This window comes from Equus quagga, chromosome 1, assembly GCF_021613505.1.
Source record: "Equus quagga isolate Etosha38 chromosome 1, UCLA_HA_Equagga_1.0, whole genome shotgun sequence".
Lineage (NCBI taxonomy): Eukaryota > Metazoa > Chordata > Mammalia > Perissodactyla > Equidae > Equus > Equus quagga.
In genome coordinates this window covers 134,832,645-134,850,536 of record NC_060267.1, presented here as the reverse complement: position 1 = coordinate 134,850,536, position 17,892 = coordinate 134,832,645, and the positions used below count along the sequence as shown (strand labels likewise).

Sequence of the window (17,892 nt, the reverse complement as noted above, 5' to 3'; positions counted from 1 at the left end):
GAGATAGGACTGGGAGTGGAGCGTAAGTGGGGCAGATGGATAGCTAGGTGAGCAGGTCTGCTCAGACTTGCTACAAGGGGGAGAGGAAAGTGCCTTGATTGCTGCCTCCTGGTGGCCAGCAGAGGCCTTGCAGGGATCCTGCCAAGGGCGGGGCTTGCCTTTTTGGGAACAGCCTGAGATGAAGCCACGAAGGCTGATGGCCAGCTGCCCCAGTCACAGCCTGACTCCTTTCATGACAGAGGTGCTGAAGCTCCTAAGGCACACGCTGAACTCTGATTTGGGACTCTGGAGTTCCCCAACCAGGCTAAAGGAAGTGAGCAGAGAGGAAAAGATGAGGAAAGGGCAGCTCTGGACAACGGTTTCCTGGGAGAAGGACATCAGCTTCTAAGAAGCAGAACTAACCGTGCAAACCCTGCAGGCAGAGGCTGTCTGTCTCTGTGCCAGTGTAGTGGCCCTTCCCTGTCTCACAGGAAATGCTTCCAAGTGTATAGGTCACTTGCCTTGGGCACGCAAACGTTTTGATCAAGTGCCTGATCAGAATTGCCAGCCCAGTCCTGAGTGCCTGTGAGGGGCCAACTGCCCATTCTGCCAGTCTGCCTAGAGGGTTGGGACAGGCTTGGCCCTATGGATGAGGTTCAATCTTCCCTGCCTGTGGAAGGAACAATGCAAAGTAGAGAGAAAGGAAATCAGGATTATGAATACCTCTGTGTGCCCAGTCTGTCCTTTGCTAGTGCAGTAGTGGGCTCCACAGTAAGATGACTCCCCACCCAAACATCAATCCTCCATGTTAGGAGCACCAAGGTAGCTCTTGGCCCAGCCTGTCTTGTAGCCAAGCTTGTGAGCATAGTTGTCCCTTCCCAAACCCCCTCCACTGCAAGACTGGGCCTCCCACGAAGGCAAGATTTTATCTTTGGGACTCTAGAAGAGTGTAGTTTGTAGGTCCTCAGAAATATGAGCTGGAGGTTGAACCTGTCTTCAAGGAGCTTACACCTGACCTGAGAGTTACCTAGAATACCTTAAGCTAGAACTCCTTCTCCCACATCCCAGCCACATCCAGGGAACTGAGGGAGGAGCCTGGAAAGGGCCTCGGTTTTGTTCACTCAGCATCTTCAGCCTCTAGAATTGTCCTGGCAGGAAGTGGTACTCAATAAGTGTTGAATGATCACCCCTGTGTTCTGGTTTGGGTTGGGGTGGGGTGGAGCGTTTGAGGCAGGAAGCTGATATTTGCACTGCCCAGAGATTGGATCCACTAGCTTCTTCCCTGAGCCCAGATTGGGCTTCAGTTTCCTCAATTGTAAAACGGGAGCTGTAAAACAGGAGCGAGTGGCCCTGCCTTGCTCGGTTTGCAGGTTTGTCGCGAATCCTCAGTGAGAGAAAGTGGCAGGACTAAGGGTGGTACAAATGCCAGAGGCTGATACTGCTGTGCTGCACTTCCCAAACCTCTTCAAACACTTCTCTCTGGCGCTGGCTTCCTCGACCCAGCTTGGCTCTCTGCTGCGGGCCACCAGGCTGACTTCTCCCCACGCCTGGGGCCAGGCAGGCGTGGTGCTCTCGCCAACCCAGATGCCAAGGGGTTGTTGCTAAGTCACCCTTGGCATCCCAGCAGTTTGTGGGAGGCAGGAAGCTGCCCGGTGGGTTCAGCCCCTGACAGCTCCGGGAGATGGGAGCACGCTCGGTTGTCATGGAGACGGGGTGGGGCAGGCCTCCGCCCTTCGGCCCGGCGCGCACGCGCCCAAGGCCACGGCCACGTCCCGCCGCGAGAGGGGGCGGAGCGAGCGTGAGCAGCGGGCGCGCGCAGGCTCCGCGACCGAGCCTTGGGCCGCCTGCTGGGGTCGGCGTCCGCGGCGAGCCGCCGCTGAGGTGAGGGCCAGGCTGGAGGCGGGGTGTCCCCGTCGGGACGGCCCCGCGCGCACCGAGGGCCTAGGACCTCCATCCACCCGGGCGCGACCTCCGGGCCCCCGGCGTCCCCTCAGTGGTCCCCGCGGCCCAGGCCACTCTTTGCAACTCGTCTCTGTCCACAGCTGGTCCCTGCCGGGTCCAAGGGCCCGAACGCGACCTTGAACCAGCCCTTCCACCCCAGGCCGTCCCCGGCCTCGGCTGCGGGTGCAGGGCACGCCCCGAGGCAGTGGAGCCCAGGTTGGTGGGGTGGGGAACGACATCGAGGCAGGAACCGCACTTTAACTCCGCCCCCGTTCCCTGAGGCCGCGCCTCACAGCCGTGGCTGCAAAGTTTAGCGTCCCTTAAGTTGCGAAGGTGCGTGGGGCCTCGTGAGGTCGTGGCTGGAAAGAAGGGGGCTGATAAATAGGCGAGGCGCGGGTGAGCAGGGGCTAGGAGCCGAGAATGGGAGGCGATGTTCCCTCCTCCCGGCCCAGGCCCGTCGGATTCCCGGTCTTCCCGCTCCCCGCCAGCGCTCGAGTTTTGCCTGCGGCAGGGCCCTTTAAGACCAGGCCTGTCGCCCCGGCGCACGTGAGCGGCTCCAGGAAGCCGGCGCGGGGCAGCCCGCCTTGATGCTCGCCTGCTCCCTGCCGGAGGCCACCACGCCGGGCGTCTGACCAGAGGAGAAACCGAGGCCTGAGAGGCGGCACAGCCTGCCCAAGGGCAGCAGCAAGGGCTGTTTCAGGGCCAGGTGCGGTGGCTGGACCCCTCCAGGAAGAGGGCTTTCCAAGAATGGGGGCGTGAGCAGGGCCCCAGTCAAGAGCTGACATTGTGAGGCCAGGTTTGGCTTCTGATTTCTCGAAGGAGTCTGAGAACGTGGTGGAGGTGCAACGTTATGGCGAGGAGAGAGTTCTTGTAGAGGCCCTGGTGGGCTTTCCCTGAAAAGGGAGCAATCAGGATATGGTGCCTGGCTCAGTGGTTATTTTCTTTCTGCCACCAGCACTGGAGCGCTTGGAGCACTTGGTCCCTGCCTCGCTGGATGCCATGAGTTGCTAAAAGTGAGCCTGGCTTTTCAGGTGAGCTTTTCTAGCCCTTCTCCTTCCTTTTTTCTTGAGTTTGGGGAAATTCACAGTGCCTGGCCTCCTTCCTGTGTCAACCAAAGCTCTGGGACCCCCCAGGTCATTTCACCACTGTTCTGAGTAGTTTAGGAAGTGAGAGGAAGAGAAAGGTGGGAACTAAGTTCTTTTGAGGGGACAGGGAGTGTGCAGCCAAGAAGGGAAGGTCAGAGTGAGGGCTGGTCACTCCCAAGGCAAGTGAGAAACCTAGATGCTGAGAACCTTCAGTTCAGAGATGTCCAATGCTTGGGCTTTCTAGAAACCCTGTCACCGGGGAGGAGAAAGTGGAAATGGGGGCCTGGAGTCAAACTGCCTAGGTTCCTATTGCCTGCATTCTGGTCCAAGCGGCTCTACTTAATACCTGTGTGACCTTGGGCAAATCTCTTAACCTCTAACCATTTGTTTCTTGATCCATACCTACGTTGTTTTGAGGATTAATCAAGTAGCTGTGTTTCAACATTTAGACAGTACCTGGCCTGTAGTAAGTACTCAGTGAAAAATTTATCGTCAGAGAAGACGGAATGAAACTAACTGGAGGCAAGATGAGTGCGACAGGGAATGCGTCCAAAAAAAAAGATAGTGCAGCTGTGGGGCTGGAACATGGATGGGTGAGAAGACCAGTGTGAGGCATGTCAGTGTCAGAACACCAAAGGTTTAGAAGTTTGCTTTGCCTCTTTGTGGGGCAAACGCTGTATGCAATGACTCCAAAGACAATTTTCAGCAAAAAATTTTGACACCCAGAACCCACAGGGAACAAATCATTCCATAGAGCTAAAGTTTCCTTAGGGCTGAAGTGTTGACTTTCAGCAACCAAACCTTTTAAATTTTAAATATTAATTTTAAATGCTTGGGGTGGGAATGTTCCTCCAGTGGGTCACATGCTTCCCTTCCTCTTTAAACAGTCTTTTCTGGGCTGTGATTTTTTTTTTTCCTGGGTGACTCAGGTCAAGCCCTCTGTATAAGAGGCTTAGGCTTCTAGTCCCAAGCTTCATGGAGGGCTGGGTGGTCTGCCTTGAATGGCTCACACACCAGCCTCTGTGTTGTATTCCTGGACCTGCTCTTGGATAGCTTCTCTGCTTTTTTTTTTTTCCCTGAAACGAATGCTTTTATTGTTTGTAGGAATGGGGAAAGGCCAGTGGGGAGGAGGGAAAATTGTCAGATAAATGACATACACACACAAAAAGGAAAAAAGATCTCCCCCCACTTCACCCCAGGATGCCTTCCTGTGAACTACCTAGTACAGGAAGTGGGGTGGGGAGATCAAAACCACAAAAACTAAATTCTGAATACCTGGAGTTGCCCTCCCTGATAGGATGAAATGTTCAGGCCAGGTGCAGTAACTCTTCTTCTCCCTGCTGTCTGTCTCAACTTCTAGCAGCCTTTTCCTCCTCCTCCTTGCAGTTTCTAATCTATGGGCTGGAAAAGTGGGATGAAGCTTGTTAGCACCAGTAGCTCAAGTCTGGGAAGCATAGTGCTGGACTTTGTTCTGGCTGCTCAGGCTGTTTTGATCTGGTCTCCTCTGGTTCTGGATGGGTGAGCTTGCTGGATAGGGAGATTCTGCGGGTCAAGGGTGCTTAGCATAGGAGAGTTTCCTATGAGAATCTCTTCTGTGGCACATTTTCACAGTGGGGTTTTGTTCCTCATGGTTTCCTTGTTTGTTAATAAGCATTTGGACCCTGCCGCTTGCCTGTCCTCCCCCTGGCACTGATCCATGAGGCTTGGGGAGGCTGGGTGAGCAGTGTGGCTCAGCTATGGGAAGGAAGAGGCGATGTGGGGAAAAGGCAGGCTGGCTGACTGGCCCATCCTGGGGGAGGCTGGTCAGGGCTGGGAGTATGTCCCTGGCTGATTCACTCCTATCCCCCTCTATGACTCAGTTTCCCCAGGTGTGACCAAGGCTGCCATCTGACAGAGCTGCTCTGAGAGCCTCAACAATTGTGATTAAGAAATAAAGAGGCTTGTGGCTTCAGTCATCCTTTGTGGCTCCCTTCTAGGTCACTCTATATGTAAACACCTCTGGTCCCTCCCCTTCCTGGGTTAGAGCACCCCAGGCTGAGGTTGGGCCAGAACTGGCTGGCGGGCAGGTGGGCACGTTGGTCAGAGCAGGCTAATAGCCTCCTCTCCCTTCTGTCTCCTTTGCAGCTGCCTTGGGGTGCGGTGTGGAGGCACAGAGCCATGTCGGACCTGCTACTACTGGGCCTGATTGGGGGACTGACTCTGCTGCTGCTGCTGACACTGTTGGCCTTTGCTGGGTACTCAGGGCTGCTGGCTGGGGTGGCAGTGAGTGCTGGCTCACCCCCCATCCGCAACATCACTATGGCCTACAAGTTCCACATGGGACCCTACGGCGAGATTGGGCGGCTTTTCACTGAGAGCTGCAGTGTCTCCCCCAAGCTCCGCTCCATCGCCATCTACTATGACAACCCTCACATGGTAAGGAGCCTCCTGTGCCCTGGCTGGGGTTCCACCCCATGGATAGACAGAGGGCAGAGCTTGTTTGGGGAGCAGTGTTTTGGTTTCTGAGGAATGGAGGGAAAATTTTTGAGCTGGGCCTGCAGACCATCTCCTCTCTGAGCCTGAAGCTCCTTCCAGATTTATCCTGGACTTCTGCCCCAGGCATCCATATGCTGGCTTTCTACTTGCCCAGGACTGGTTCCCCTGGCTCATGGCTACCCATGGACTTCTAAGTGCAGGGGGCCATACCACTGTGAGTCCCTAGCCTCTGCCGGGGCTTTGGTCCCCTGCGTCCCCTTCTTGCTGTCCCTCCCTCTTCCATCCGCACTTGAGGCCAGTGCTCTAAGGCCAGGCTGTTCAGATTCTCCCCTCTCTTTGGGGTCATATCTTGTTGTTTCTGTGCTTCCCTCTTTCAGCTCTCCTGCTGAAAGAAGGTAGAATCCAACCTCTTTGGCCATTATGGTGGCCCCTGGCCCAGTGATAAGGCATTTCTTTGGATGTCAAGCTGCCTGATTGGGGAGGGGGTTGGGGGGCGTGAAGCAAGTACCACCAGATGAGCCGCCTAGGATGCTGGGTTCAGAGCCTAACCCAGCATCACTGGCACCCTGTGGGCGTCTGGCTTCACTCACAGCCTGTGGTGAGTCAGGGCTTACCAATGTCGCCTCTTGCCTTGCCGTGGGGGTGGTGCTGCCCACAGCTGCATGGGCTGGCAGCCCTGCCAAGGGTTCTTCAGCCTCCACCTCTGAGCCTTGGCAGACCAGGCGTTTGGAATCCCCGACTCTGGTTTCCTTGCCTGGAGAGCTCAAGTAGGCAAGGCCTATAGCCTACCCACTGTTTGCTGACCAGGCCTCAATGGGGCACTCAGTTGAAACAAGGGTATGCTGACTCTGTCTCTCTGCCAGGTTCTGCTTGACACCTGCACTCTGGAGATCAACAGACCTGGCCTTGCCCTCAGGAAGCTTAGGTAGTTGGCAAGTCAGCCCCACAAATGAATCTCCAACAAGGAACTGTGCTCAGTGCCCACAGAGCTTTGAGCTGTGGGTTTGGGGAGGGTGCCTCAAGTCTGCTGAGGAGGTTCAGTGAGGAGGTAGATTTCAGCTGGACCTTCGTCAGTGAGTAGAATTTTGCTCTGCTGGGAAGGGCCTCCTGGCTAAGAGAACTGCAACAGCAAAGGCCTGGAGACATGAGATGACATGGGAAGTGTGGCCAGTGGACATACAGTGGAGGGAGAAAGAAGTAGAAGTGTTCACTGGGCCAGGTGGTGGGAGGTACAGTGGTTGGGAGGAGAGGTGTGGCACAGTTTGCCACCTGTGATTTAGGGAGCTAACCGGATGGCAGGTGGAAGAGGGAAGGAGATGAGGCAGGGAGGCCATCGAAGAGGAGATTGGGCTGGGCCCAGGTGAGAGGTGCTATGGCTCAGTTGAGGGGAGAGTAGCTATGGAGATTTTGAGGTCACATGGCTGGGAGATGGCAGTAAGTGGGAGTTGAGAGCACTGGGGCCCAAGTGGGATGTGGCAGGTGCTTGCCTGTGGGAAGCCTTTAGACCAGATGCCCAACCCCTAGCCCTGCAAGGGTCTATTGTTTAAGTCCCTGCCTCTTCCATACCTGGTCTAGTTGAAGGCCTCAGTAGGAGGGAGGAGTGCCCTTGCAGCTGCCTCTTTCCTCGTTGGCATGTCTGCCTCTTCCAGAAGCAGCATGTTGCCTCTTGGGTGCTAATTCCAGGGTGAGAAAAGGGTAAGGTAGCAGGATACCTTAGGGTCAGTGCTGGAGGCTGGTCCATGGAAAAGTGAAGAACCCTGGCATGATGTGTTCTCCCCATGGCCTACTGGCCCAGCCACCGCCTCCAGGCAGCCCACCATATAGCTCTCCTAGAGGTATGGTGGACCCTATGGGGAGGGCCTTGAGTGTCTAGGGTTGGCTGGGCACAGCCTGACTTGGGTGCCACTGTGGGGGGCCATGGCCTGAGACTACAGCCTTGAGGCTGGTAGTCCTGGGTTCTGATTCTGTCTTGTTACTGTTCTGCTGTGTGATCTTGGGCGTATCACATAATCTCTCTGAGCCTCATTTCCTCATCTGCTGAGTAGTGTTAAAATACCTGCTTCATAGGTAGGCTGGCAAGGGTTAAATTAAGTGACATAGGTGAGACATTCACCTCAGCGCTTGCTCCTCAGTAGATGTTTAACAACAACAAACAAAACGGTAGAAAAAACACTCGTGCTAATTAGGTGTGATGAGGGTTAGGCTGAGTACTCATGACCTGGGCCTAGACCCTTGGCCTGGCTGTGGACATCTGGTTGGCACAGAGGATGAACGTATAGGTCAAAGTGGCCCCTCTGCTCCTGTCCCTCCCAGTCCTGGGTCACTCCAGAAGACACTTGTGTCCCCATTCAGGGCTAGGTCATATCCTGATACCAGGGATGGCTCAGGGATATTTAGTCCCCACCTACTCTGGGAGCTGGGTAGTGTATTCCCTTCCTGGTAGAGATCCTAAAAGTTCAGTGAACCATGGACCCTAGGCTTCAGGTGCTCATGGCTATCACAGACTCTTTGGTCCATAAGGGCCTGAGACTTCTGGGTTCACACTGCTGGTGTTATAGAGGAGGAGACTGAGGATTAGATAGCAGGAGTTGAGGTACTAATTTCACACAGTTCGCTCATGCTTTTTTGTTTTCATTCAACAAATATTTGAGCACCTGATTCCTTCCACTCTCTGCTGAGCACTGGGGCACTGTGGGGATCAAGGGACCCAGCCCTCAGGACTTCTCCGTGTGGAGGTGTCGAGAGCCTGAAGGAGAGGCCCCATCCAGTCCTGGAGAAGGCTAAGAACCCAAGCTTTCTGCTCCGTAGGTTGCCTCCCCCAGCAGTGTCCAGCATGGGGCCCTGCATATGTGGTTCACAGAAGGAAGGGAAAAGATAAACTGAGCTGAGTGTCCCAGCCCTCCTCTCCCTCTTCAGCTCAGCACAACAGGAGCTATAACCTGTTTCTCTGTGAGTGTGGGGAGGAAGTAAGGCTATTTCAGGCTATGTGAGTGGGGCAGGTGAGAGGCAGCCACCTGCCATGGATGCTGCCCACCCCCATGAGGCATGGAATGACAGGTCCCTAGCCACTCTCCTTCCTAGGCAAGGGGAGGCTGCTTCCTGAGAGAGGTCTGGTGAGGCCTCACCTGGTCTGGCTGTGGGCCTAGGAAGTGACACAGGAAAGGGCACCAGCAAGGCAAGATTGTGGCAATTGCTGTGGACCCTTTCATATCAGATGCTGCTTGAGTATGTATATCCTGGAGATAGATAGATATGGATTAATGTATGTATGTCAGCCCTGTATCCTGGAGTTCTGTATGGGAGGAGGCTGCAAAGTCTGGGCAAGTGGTTCATGTGAGGCAGGAGGAAGCATTCTGTTCTCCATCCCTGAGGGCCTTGGTGGAGTGAGGGGAGGAAGGAAGGAGCATATGGCAGCAAGTGGACAGACCCTGGCAGTGGTTCATAGGTGTCCCTCTTCTCTCCAGGGCCAGGCATTCATGGTGTATGGCCATTTCCTCTTCTAAGTACCGATGGAGGGGGGTGAGTTCCGGAGTTAGTCACTGATTCTGCGCATCCCCCCCACCCCCTGCTCCCCAGCATACACATGCACACAGATACACAGATCCAGTTCTGCTTTGTCCTTGTATAACTGGAGAAGGGTCAGAACTGCTCTGCTCTTAGCCCTGCTTCTGAGGTGGGGCCTGGGGGTTTGGACAGTGACTTTAGCCTACCCATCTGGGCCTGATCTCTCTGGGAGCCTTGGGTGTTGGGGAGAGGGAAGGAGCTGGACACCTGAACACCTCACTTGATCCTGGCCAGCTCTGGCCTGTGGACAGGCTCTAGTGGTTGGGCTGCTGTCACTGTGCCCATGGGTCTATTCTGTCTGCCAGCCTGGCCTTCCACCTCGTGCCCCACCCTCTGCTGCCACTGTCTCCACTGCTGTTTGGGGCTTGAGCAACCTGCCTGTCTGCCCTTGTGGGGAGCCTGGCTGAAGCAAGTGGGGCATGGCAGCTGGTTCAGTTTACCTGGGCAACGTCTAGGAGGGGGTGCTTGCCACAGGCATGGAGTGGGTGGGGGGACTGATGACACTTGGGTGCTACTTTTAGTAACCTGGACCGCATAGAAGCTCTTTTTTTCCCTTAGTCCACTGAGAGTTGGCCCAGGGCCACCAAGTCTGCAGGAGCTGAGGCTGGTGAGAGTTGTGACTTAGGCCTGTGCCATACTTCCCCTTCCACTTCAGTGTGTGTGGGATGGGGCCTCCCTCCCCTTCCTGGAAGCACTGAGGTTACATGGAGCCTAGGAAAAGGTGAGAGAGAAGGATTTCCCTGGATTGACCTCTTCACAAGGGCAATGGGGGTGTGGGCTGGGCTGATGTTTCCTGAGGGATGATTTTCCCCCAGGATGATTTTCCTGTGATGATTTTCTGCCAGATGGAGTTCAGGCTTTTGCTCCACAGCAGGTTAATTGCATGGGGCAGCCCTGGGAAAGCAAGCCCCTCTTTGCCCAGCAGAGCTACCTTTGGAAGGGAGAAGGGATAGGTGTGGGAGGAGAGGGCTTTGGGCTCCTCTTCAGTTTGAATCAAGGCTCCACTACTTACCAGTGTGTGACTCTGAGCAAGACACTTGGCCTCTCTGAGAATCCCTACCTCGAGGTTTTTGTTTCTCTGGGGACTAAATAGTAAGGATAAAGCCCAATGCCCGGCCCCTAATAGGTGCTTAGCCCTTTTGGCATCCACCCTTGCCTCTGAGGGCCTTGTCCCACTGGGACTTTGTACTTTCAGGAACCCTGCCTGCCTGCCTCTGGCCTCACCTCCTGCAGGTTTCCTGGGCTGTGGGAGGAGGTGCAGCATAGGAAGGAGCTATTTTGCAGGCCGTTCCTGGCCAGGGCGTATTTCTCCGGGTCCCAAGTGACTGTGGGTTGTGTGGAGCCAGTCTGCCTGGGTTCGAATCCTGACTCCAACACTGCCTTGCTGTTTGACCTTTGCTGTTTCTGGGTCTCAGAGTTGGTTACAGTACCCACTGCACATTACTGTTTGGATTTAATGAGCTGATGTGTGGAAAGCAGTAACTGGGGCAGGTGGTGAGTACCTTGTCAGATACCAGCTGTTGTTGCTAGGATTATGCTTAGGTGTGAAAAGAGGAAGGCCCTTAAAGACTTCTAGATGGGCGCTCCCAGAAAGCCCCTGGATCCCCACTTTGGAGGTTGAGGAGGTTGATAACCTACTGACTTCTTTCCCCCTTAGCCTGATATATGGGTCTTGTCCTCTGGCATGGGCATCTGCGTTGCCCACGTCCTGGTTAGTGCCGGCCCCACTGTTCACCCTCCAGTAAAGGGCAGGTGTGGCTGCTCTGTTCCCTTGGGGGGCACCAGTGCAAGCAAAGGGCACTTCCCCTCCTTTTCCCCTTTCCTTGGGCAACTGGGTAGACTGGCCAGGGAGGAGTCAAGTCTGGCCTGGGATTGGCAGACAGTGCAGCTGTCCCTGTCACGTTATGGAGATTATGGACTTGGGGCTGGCCATTTCTATTGAGCCCGAGGGCTAGATTTGGTCTGGGCCGGCTGACACCATTTTTGCTTCCTGGATCCTGGGAGATACCGATCTTGTCCAGTTTCCAGACTCAGGGAGTCTTGGCCAGGCAAGAACCCTCTCTTCACTATGGTCTCACACAACAGGGTCAGCAGGGTACTGTGAGGTTTCTCCATAACGGGCAGTGGGGCCAGCTCATACCTGGAAGCTTTAGGTTTCAAGCAGTCTACCTCAGGAATCCTCATAGCCTGAAGGACGTGCTCTGATATCTCTTTCCTAGTTCTCTTGCTTTGAGGGCAGATTCTGGCCTGCTTTTACCCAAAGTGGTGGTAAGTCCGACCACTGCCCTGTCTTCCTGGTGTGGTTCCTTGCTGGTGGTAGTTCTGGTCCAGCTCTTGTTCTGGGCACAGGTGCTGAGAGACTAATTGATATCGGGAGGAAAGGGAGCAGGCAGATGGAACTGGGAGAGCCAGGCTGACCTCCTAGGGTCAGATCCAATAAAAACGTTACATTGAACCAAGGTGGGTGGGGTTTCTAGCTATCAGGACACTCCCACCTTATAGGCCTTTGACAGCCTCAGTGGGCCATTCCCCTGGAGATAGGCCTGGGCTCTTCTTGGACTCCAGGGAAGCCTTCCCCTGCTCCTAGACCAGTCTTGTCACTTCCTGGCTTGTCTTAGGGCCTATCCCATCTTCTCCTTGCTGGTGCCTGTTTCAGCTGCCCTCTGGCTCCAGCTTAGTACAGGGCTGCTTAGCAGGTGGTGGGCTGCCTGAGTAACATCCTAGGCTGCCCCTTAGCCACTGGCCAGGGCAGGGGTGGGGGCAGGAAGTACCCTCACTTGTGGAATTGAGAGTTGCTCAGGCAGGCAAGGGAGTACCTGTGCCGCACACACCTCTGGGAGCTCAGGAGCTCTGTCTCCTTATTAGCTGCTTCCCTGCCCTGTGACAGAAGTTCCTCCTTTTTCAAGGTGGAGGGAGAGTAGATTTGCTCATGGTGCAGGGCCCATGTGTGCATGCATGTACTGTCACTGAGCACACCTGAAGAACTTTCTGTGTGCCTGGATTTTTCTGCCTAGGGTCCTGGAGTGATGGGGAGAGATGGAGAGGCCATGAGTTACAGTGCAGCACAAGACCCACTCCCTCGGGTGGGCATTGGGGATCAGAGAAGAGAGGCTGCTTAGCAGGGAGCAACAGAAGGCTTTGAGGAGGAAGGTTGAGCTGAGTCTTGAAGGAGAGGCATGAGCTTCCCAGGCACAAGGGACTCTAGAGAAGAGTGAAGAAGGACATTCCAGGCAGAGGATGTAGCTTACGAAAAGGGAAATAGTTGCACATGGGTGTGCAGGGGCGGTGGGAGGCTGGCAAGGTGGGCTGGGCCAGAGCCTGGGTTTGTCCTCCCTCTGCCACTCAGATGCTTAGTGGGCACCTGCCCACCTGGGTCCGAGCCCCTGCTGGGGCCTGGGGATGCAGAAAAGGAGTGCTAGGTGAGTGTATGGACAAATCTAGGCAGTCGTGTATGGGCCACTTAAGACAGCCTTGCATGCTGGGCTTGGGCATGTCATCTTAGAGGTGAATTGGGATCCATTGAGAGGTTATAAGCAGGATGATCACAGGTGTTCTGGTGCCTTTTAGGGTCTCAGGAGGATGTTGAGCTCCTGAAGTGATCCCAGGAAAGACCCTGGGACCTAAACCCAGGCAGGGCAGGGGTTGGAGAGATCAAATGACCTTCCATCCATTTCTCCATCTAACCTATATTGGATGTTTCTTTTGTACAGTATAGTTTGCTAGGGTCAGGAACAGAAAGATGAGCTTTGTGGCAGCAGGCACTGTCCCTTGGTCTGTGCCTGCCGGAACCTCCTGCCTTTCTGGCCTTCCTCAAGTCTTGGGGTGTGAATGGGGCAGTTGCACCACCTAGAGACAAGAGGTGGTACTGCAGTGAGCTCCTCCAGTGCCTCTGCCTGGGTAGGGTGGGAGGAGCGTCAGGCAGAGAGAAATGACTGTGCTGTAAGGTAGACTTGATGTGGGCAAGAGTTTACAGCAAAATGTTGGTGTGCCTATGTAGGGGTACCACAGAGCCACCCTGAAAGACTCCCCAAGAGGATGTTTGAACCTGAAGGGTGGAAAGGGTGGAGCTGCATGTTCAGATATTTGGGTGGATGGGCATTCTAGGCCAGGGGTCACTTGTTTGGTCTGTGTCTATAGCTACTAATAACTAACAACAATTGTGGAGTGCTTGCTGAGTGCTGGACCAGGTAAGGCCTCATGTGAGGTATCTTGTTTAATAAGACAATTCTGTAAGTGGGTATCAAGGAACTGGGGCTCCAAGAAACCAAGGGACTTGTCCAGAATCACACAACTCAAGATTGACACCCAGGCCTGTCTCTTTCCAGAAGTTGTGGCCTGACCACTAAACCATATTGCCTGCCACTAAAACCCTGAGCGAGGCTTAATGACATAGGATTCAAGGGAGCAGCAAGGGGGCCAGAGCCCCAAAGAGCTGGGGGTTACCCCAGGGGCTACACAGAGGTAAGAGCCTGGAGTCAATGCCCCAGTCCCAGGCGAAGTGAGACTCCAAGGACAGGGCTGGGTTGGCCAGAGTAGAGAGCCAGAGCAGGGCTTAGAAACCCCTGGAAGATTGTTGACAGGGCTTGGAAAAGGCCAGAATGGGAGGGCAGAGACAAGAACAGGTAAAAATGACTTCATGGTGCTACGAAGATGGGCTAGGGAGAGGAGCACGTGGAGGCAGAAGAAATTTAAATTCAGAAGTTAGTGGGCCCTGGGTAGAGGAAGAAAGGGACCTTCAGATTGAGGAAAACCCGGGATTGAGAGCACGAGGTCTGTGGTGAGTCTCTTGGATTTAGAAACCAATACTCCTAGGGGCCCAGCTTGAGGACTCATACAGACTTAGGCAGCAGGAGGTGAGACAAACTGGGGCCCCTTGATGCCAGGAGGAGAAGTGAGTGCTGGGCCTTGCAGCTCTGGGGTCATGCCTAGCAAGTGTTGGAGACTTACATAGGGGCCCCACCTAGCTGGAGTTTGTGGGAGCCAGGGGAGGGAGGGCAGCTAGGGAGAACAGAGTGCAGTGAAGTGATGGTACTAGGGGCCCAGAGAGACTTGGAGGGGAACCATCAGTCTCTGGGTTAGCCCAGAAGGGACTTGGGAAGTGGGGCAGGGCCTGGGATGGGGCGTGGGTTGGAGAGGAGGTCTGGAGGCCCTGGTGATGGTGGCTGGCCCTGCCTGAGGGACTGGGGAAGAGGATCTCTCACACAGTTTCATCAGCAGAGTCTGATGCCATCTCACTTCCTGACCAGTGCTTCCCACAGCCACTCACAGCCAGCACAGGGCCTGTTTATTGGAGGAATAAATGAAGGGATGGATGAGTCCTGCAGCAGGTTGTCACAGGCTGGGGCCACAAATAGGTTCCAGTAGGAAAATAATCCTCTCCATCCTGGTTTCTAGGGCTGTGTGGCCTGTTGGAGCTGGTGGTTCTGCCAGGCCTGAGCTGGCACAGGACCCAGGAGGCAAGAGATTTAAGGGTCTCCTTCCTTTGCCCAACCCTGACACTCCTGCTCTGCCTCCCCAGGTGCTCCCTGAGAAGTGCCGCTGTGCGGTGGGCAGCATTCTGAGTGAAGGTGAGGAGTCACCCTCCCCTGAACTCATCCACCTCTATCAGAAATTTGGCTTCAAGGTGTTCTCCTTCCCGGCACCCAGCCATGTGGTGACAGCCACCTTCCCCTACACCACCACCCTGTCCATCTGGCTGGCTACCCGCCGTGTCCATCCTGCCTTGGATGCCTACATCAAGGTGAGACACAGGCTGGTGTGTGTGTTGTTGGGGGACAGCCAGTTCTTTGGGTGGGAGCCAGGGACAGCTGCCCAGGCTGGGAGGAAAATGTGGTTTGGGGATGGCAGCACACTGGGGCCCTCGTGGAGCAGGTGCTTGTGGAGCTAGGAAGATGGGCAGAGGCTGCTTGCATCTCTTCCAGAGGCCTGAGATCTTGTGAGCCACCAGGGTACTTACCAGGAGCATGGGGAGCTTGTTCAGAAATCTAGCCTGGTCAGTTCAGCTCTGGCCTGGACCAGAGACATCCTTAGTGCTCAGATCCCTCTCTGGGCTCAGATGGATGGACAGGCCCACCCTGACACCATCCTGATGGAGGCCTACAGAACATGGGGCCTGAGGCTCCCAGTGGCTGGCAGGCCCCAGGTGTCCCTGTGTTGCCCTTGGTCCTACCTCTGCATGGCTTACGTACCTGCTCCCTGAGCCCAGGACTGGGGCAGCAAAGGCAGGCCCTGTCTCCTTCAGTTCCTAATCTAGTCATTGGCAATGCTGGCAGACTGGCCTGCCTGGAGGGAGCAAGAGAGCAAGATACCAGGAGATCTGACAGTGTCCACAAAGATTTTGTCAAACTTTCTCTGTTGCATATCCCTCCTCCTCTAAAACATTTTGTAGGCTTGGGTGCTAGGGAAGTGACCCCCGTTTGGGCTTGGAAGCGATTGTTTAGTCATCTATTCAACTTGTATTTACTGAATGTCTGTGCACCAGGTGCTGTGCTAGACACAATGTGAGATGTTGGTGTGTAAAATAAGCATTTACAATGAGGTGGTGGAGATAGGTAATGAAGTCAGACAAAAATGGGATGTGCTAGAAAAGAACAGGATGAGAAAAGGCAGGGGGCCAACTGGGGCAGAGTGGTTGAGGATAGCCTCTAGGAGGAGGTAGCCTCTCAGGCAGAACCCTAGAAGAGTCGTTGGAGAAGGTCTAAGAAGGTTCTAGGCAGAGCAGAGTGAGAGCTTGGGTTTGATCTAAAGGCAGTGGGAAGTCACTGCAGTATTCCAGCCAGGAAAGTAACACAAGCTGGGCCGTGCCTGTACAAGTATAGGCTATTTCATCACTGGGCAGAGGGGGACTGGATCATGGATCCGAGGGACTAGTTGGAGGTGCTTAGGAAACTGTCATAAATCCTGGTGTGAATGGCAGCGGCTTGGATGGAGCAGTGGCTGTAGAGATGCAGACAAGGATGGAGATTTACAATCTATTTTGGAGGTAGAACTGATGGACTTGTGGGTGGATTGGATGTTGGAGAGGGAGAGAGTGGGAGGAGCACAGCAGGCTCCTGTCCCCTCTGGCCTGGGCAGGTGGGTGAGCATGTAGTGGTTCTTTTCACTGAGATATGGAGAGCTGAGGGACGACCGGGTTTGGGGGTCACCTACCTCTGGGCTGTGTCAGGAGAGCTGGCTGAGAGACTTCCAAGTTGGGGTGTGGCGTCGGCAATGACATGTTTAGTCTGGAGCTTAGGGAAGATTGGGCTGGTGGATATGTTTGGGGACATGAGCCTATTGACAGTATTTGCCCTGGGGGATGGTGTGTGGCAGAAAAGGCTGCACAGAGGGCGTGGCCAGTGTGGCTGGGGTCAGGGAACAGGAGAAGAAAGTCTGCAGGAATGTAAACTTGGCAGATTTGGAGGAACCTGGTGTCTTTTTTCTCCAGAGCAGCTTGGGGAGAGGGACAGGGCCTTGATGATGGAAGTGGGAACTCAGACAGGTCCTGGTTAAGGAGGTGTAAGAGTGGTGTTAGAACTGGGAATGAATAAATGGATCCCTGAGTCACCAGCTGTGGCCTTTGTGGTCAGGGACAGGAACAGAAGAAACAGGAGGGCTCTCATGGTAGGGCAGGGGCACAGGGAAGATAGAGGTGGATTTCCTTTGTGAGCTGGAGGGTGGCAGCCAGAAGGGTGCTAGAGAGGATGTGCTTGCCTGGGAGTGGGATTGGGCTGGAAGCTGAGGGGCGGGTGAGGCAGGAGGTTGGGGAGCTGCCTGGTAGTGAGGGCAGGAAAGGAGACATCAGTGCCCAAGGTCTGCTCAACATGCCTCCTGAGGGGGCCTCACCCATTTCACCCACAGAAGGGCTGGTGTGTGGTGTCTCTGGTCCTGTCTGTGCCATCCTCAACCTCAAGGGCCTATCTGGAGGAGCACTCCTGGGAAGAGACTCTCTGGGTTCCAGACCTCAGAATAGGACGTGTGGCATGTGGTGTGGTGGTGAGCAGCTCAGTCACCAAAGCCTTTTGCTGGCTTCAGGGGATTATTTTTAGACAGCTTTGTCCAAATTTCCCGGCCCCTGACAGCTTCACAGGTTGCCTGGTTTTGACGTCACCTCTTTGATGAAAACCCTCCTCCTTCGTCCTCTTCCCATGGGAGCCTGTCAGCTGTGCTCTGGGCTTGATTCTCCTGGGGTGGGGGCTGGAGCAAGGGGAGTACCATCCTCTTTCCTGCCTGGGATGAGGAAGTCAGGGGGTAGCAAGGGGCTTCTCCAGGCATGTCTATGAGCCTGCTGGTGTGGGCTTGGCCACCAACTGAGAGAGTGAGAGAGATGCCAGGCTGCCCATGAGGAGTCATGTCCCAGGGTACTCTGCTGGTGCTTGGACGCAGGGGTCACCTCTGCCCCTGTGTTTAGCCTGATCTTACATCCTAGGGAACAAAGCCAGTGAAAGATGAGGAAGGGGCTGCCTCTCTTTGTTGATCTCAGCTTGCAGTAGACAGGGAGGTGACCCTGTGTCTCTCTGAGCCCAGGAGACAGAAGAGAATATAAGGCTTCCTCCCACACCTGCCCTCTTCCCCAATCCCCTGGCACCAGAGAAAGGGGGCTGCTAAGGAGACTCGGGCTCTTCTGACTCTCCCAGCCCTGACAGCTGGCTGCCTTTAACTGTATGTGTGTGTGTACATGCACCCTTCTTTTTCTCCACCTCTCTGACTGCTCTCTGGATCTGAGCTGAGTACTGTGGAGGTGCTTCAAATGGAATGACAGCAGCCATTGGCTTTCTTTTTCAGGAGGGGTGAGGGAGGCCAGTAGCCCTGCTGCCAGGAGGAGGAAGGGAGAGCCTGGCAGGCTGGGGCTAGTGGTGGAGGTGAGTGG

At 54.9% G+C, this 17,892-nt stretch overlaps 1 protein-coding gene across 3 annotated transcripts in view; it reads left to right on the top strand.

The window, feature by feature from the left end:
* Nucleotides 1-1,715: 1,715 nt before the first annotated feature.
* Nucleotides 1,716-17,892, top strand: part of TEX264 (testis expressed 264, ER-phagy receptor) — a 30,294-nt gene continuing 14,117 nt past the window's right edge. The window contains exons 1-4 of one of the 3 annotated variants that reach the window (XM_046674192.1): nt 1,716-1,860; nt 2,876-2,951; nt 5,130-5,420; nt 14,563-14,784. In XM_046674192.1, the coding sequence (XP_046530148.1) occupies nt 5,163-5,420; nt 14,563-14,784 (480 nt within the window). In that variant the 5' untranslated portion in view covers nt 1,716-1,860; nt 2,876-2,951; nt 5,130-5,162. Of the gene's footprint in view, nt 1,861-1,908; nt 2,137-2,499; nt 2,627-2,875; nt 2,952-5,129; nt 5,421-14,562; nt 14,785-17,892 lie in introns of those variants that run through there. The other 2 variants (XM_046674194.1, XM_046674193.1) reach the window with 2 other exon arrangements.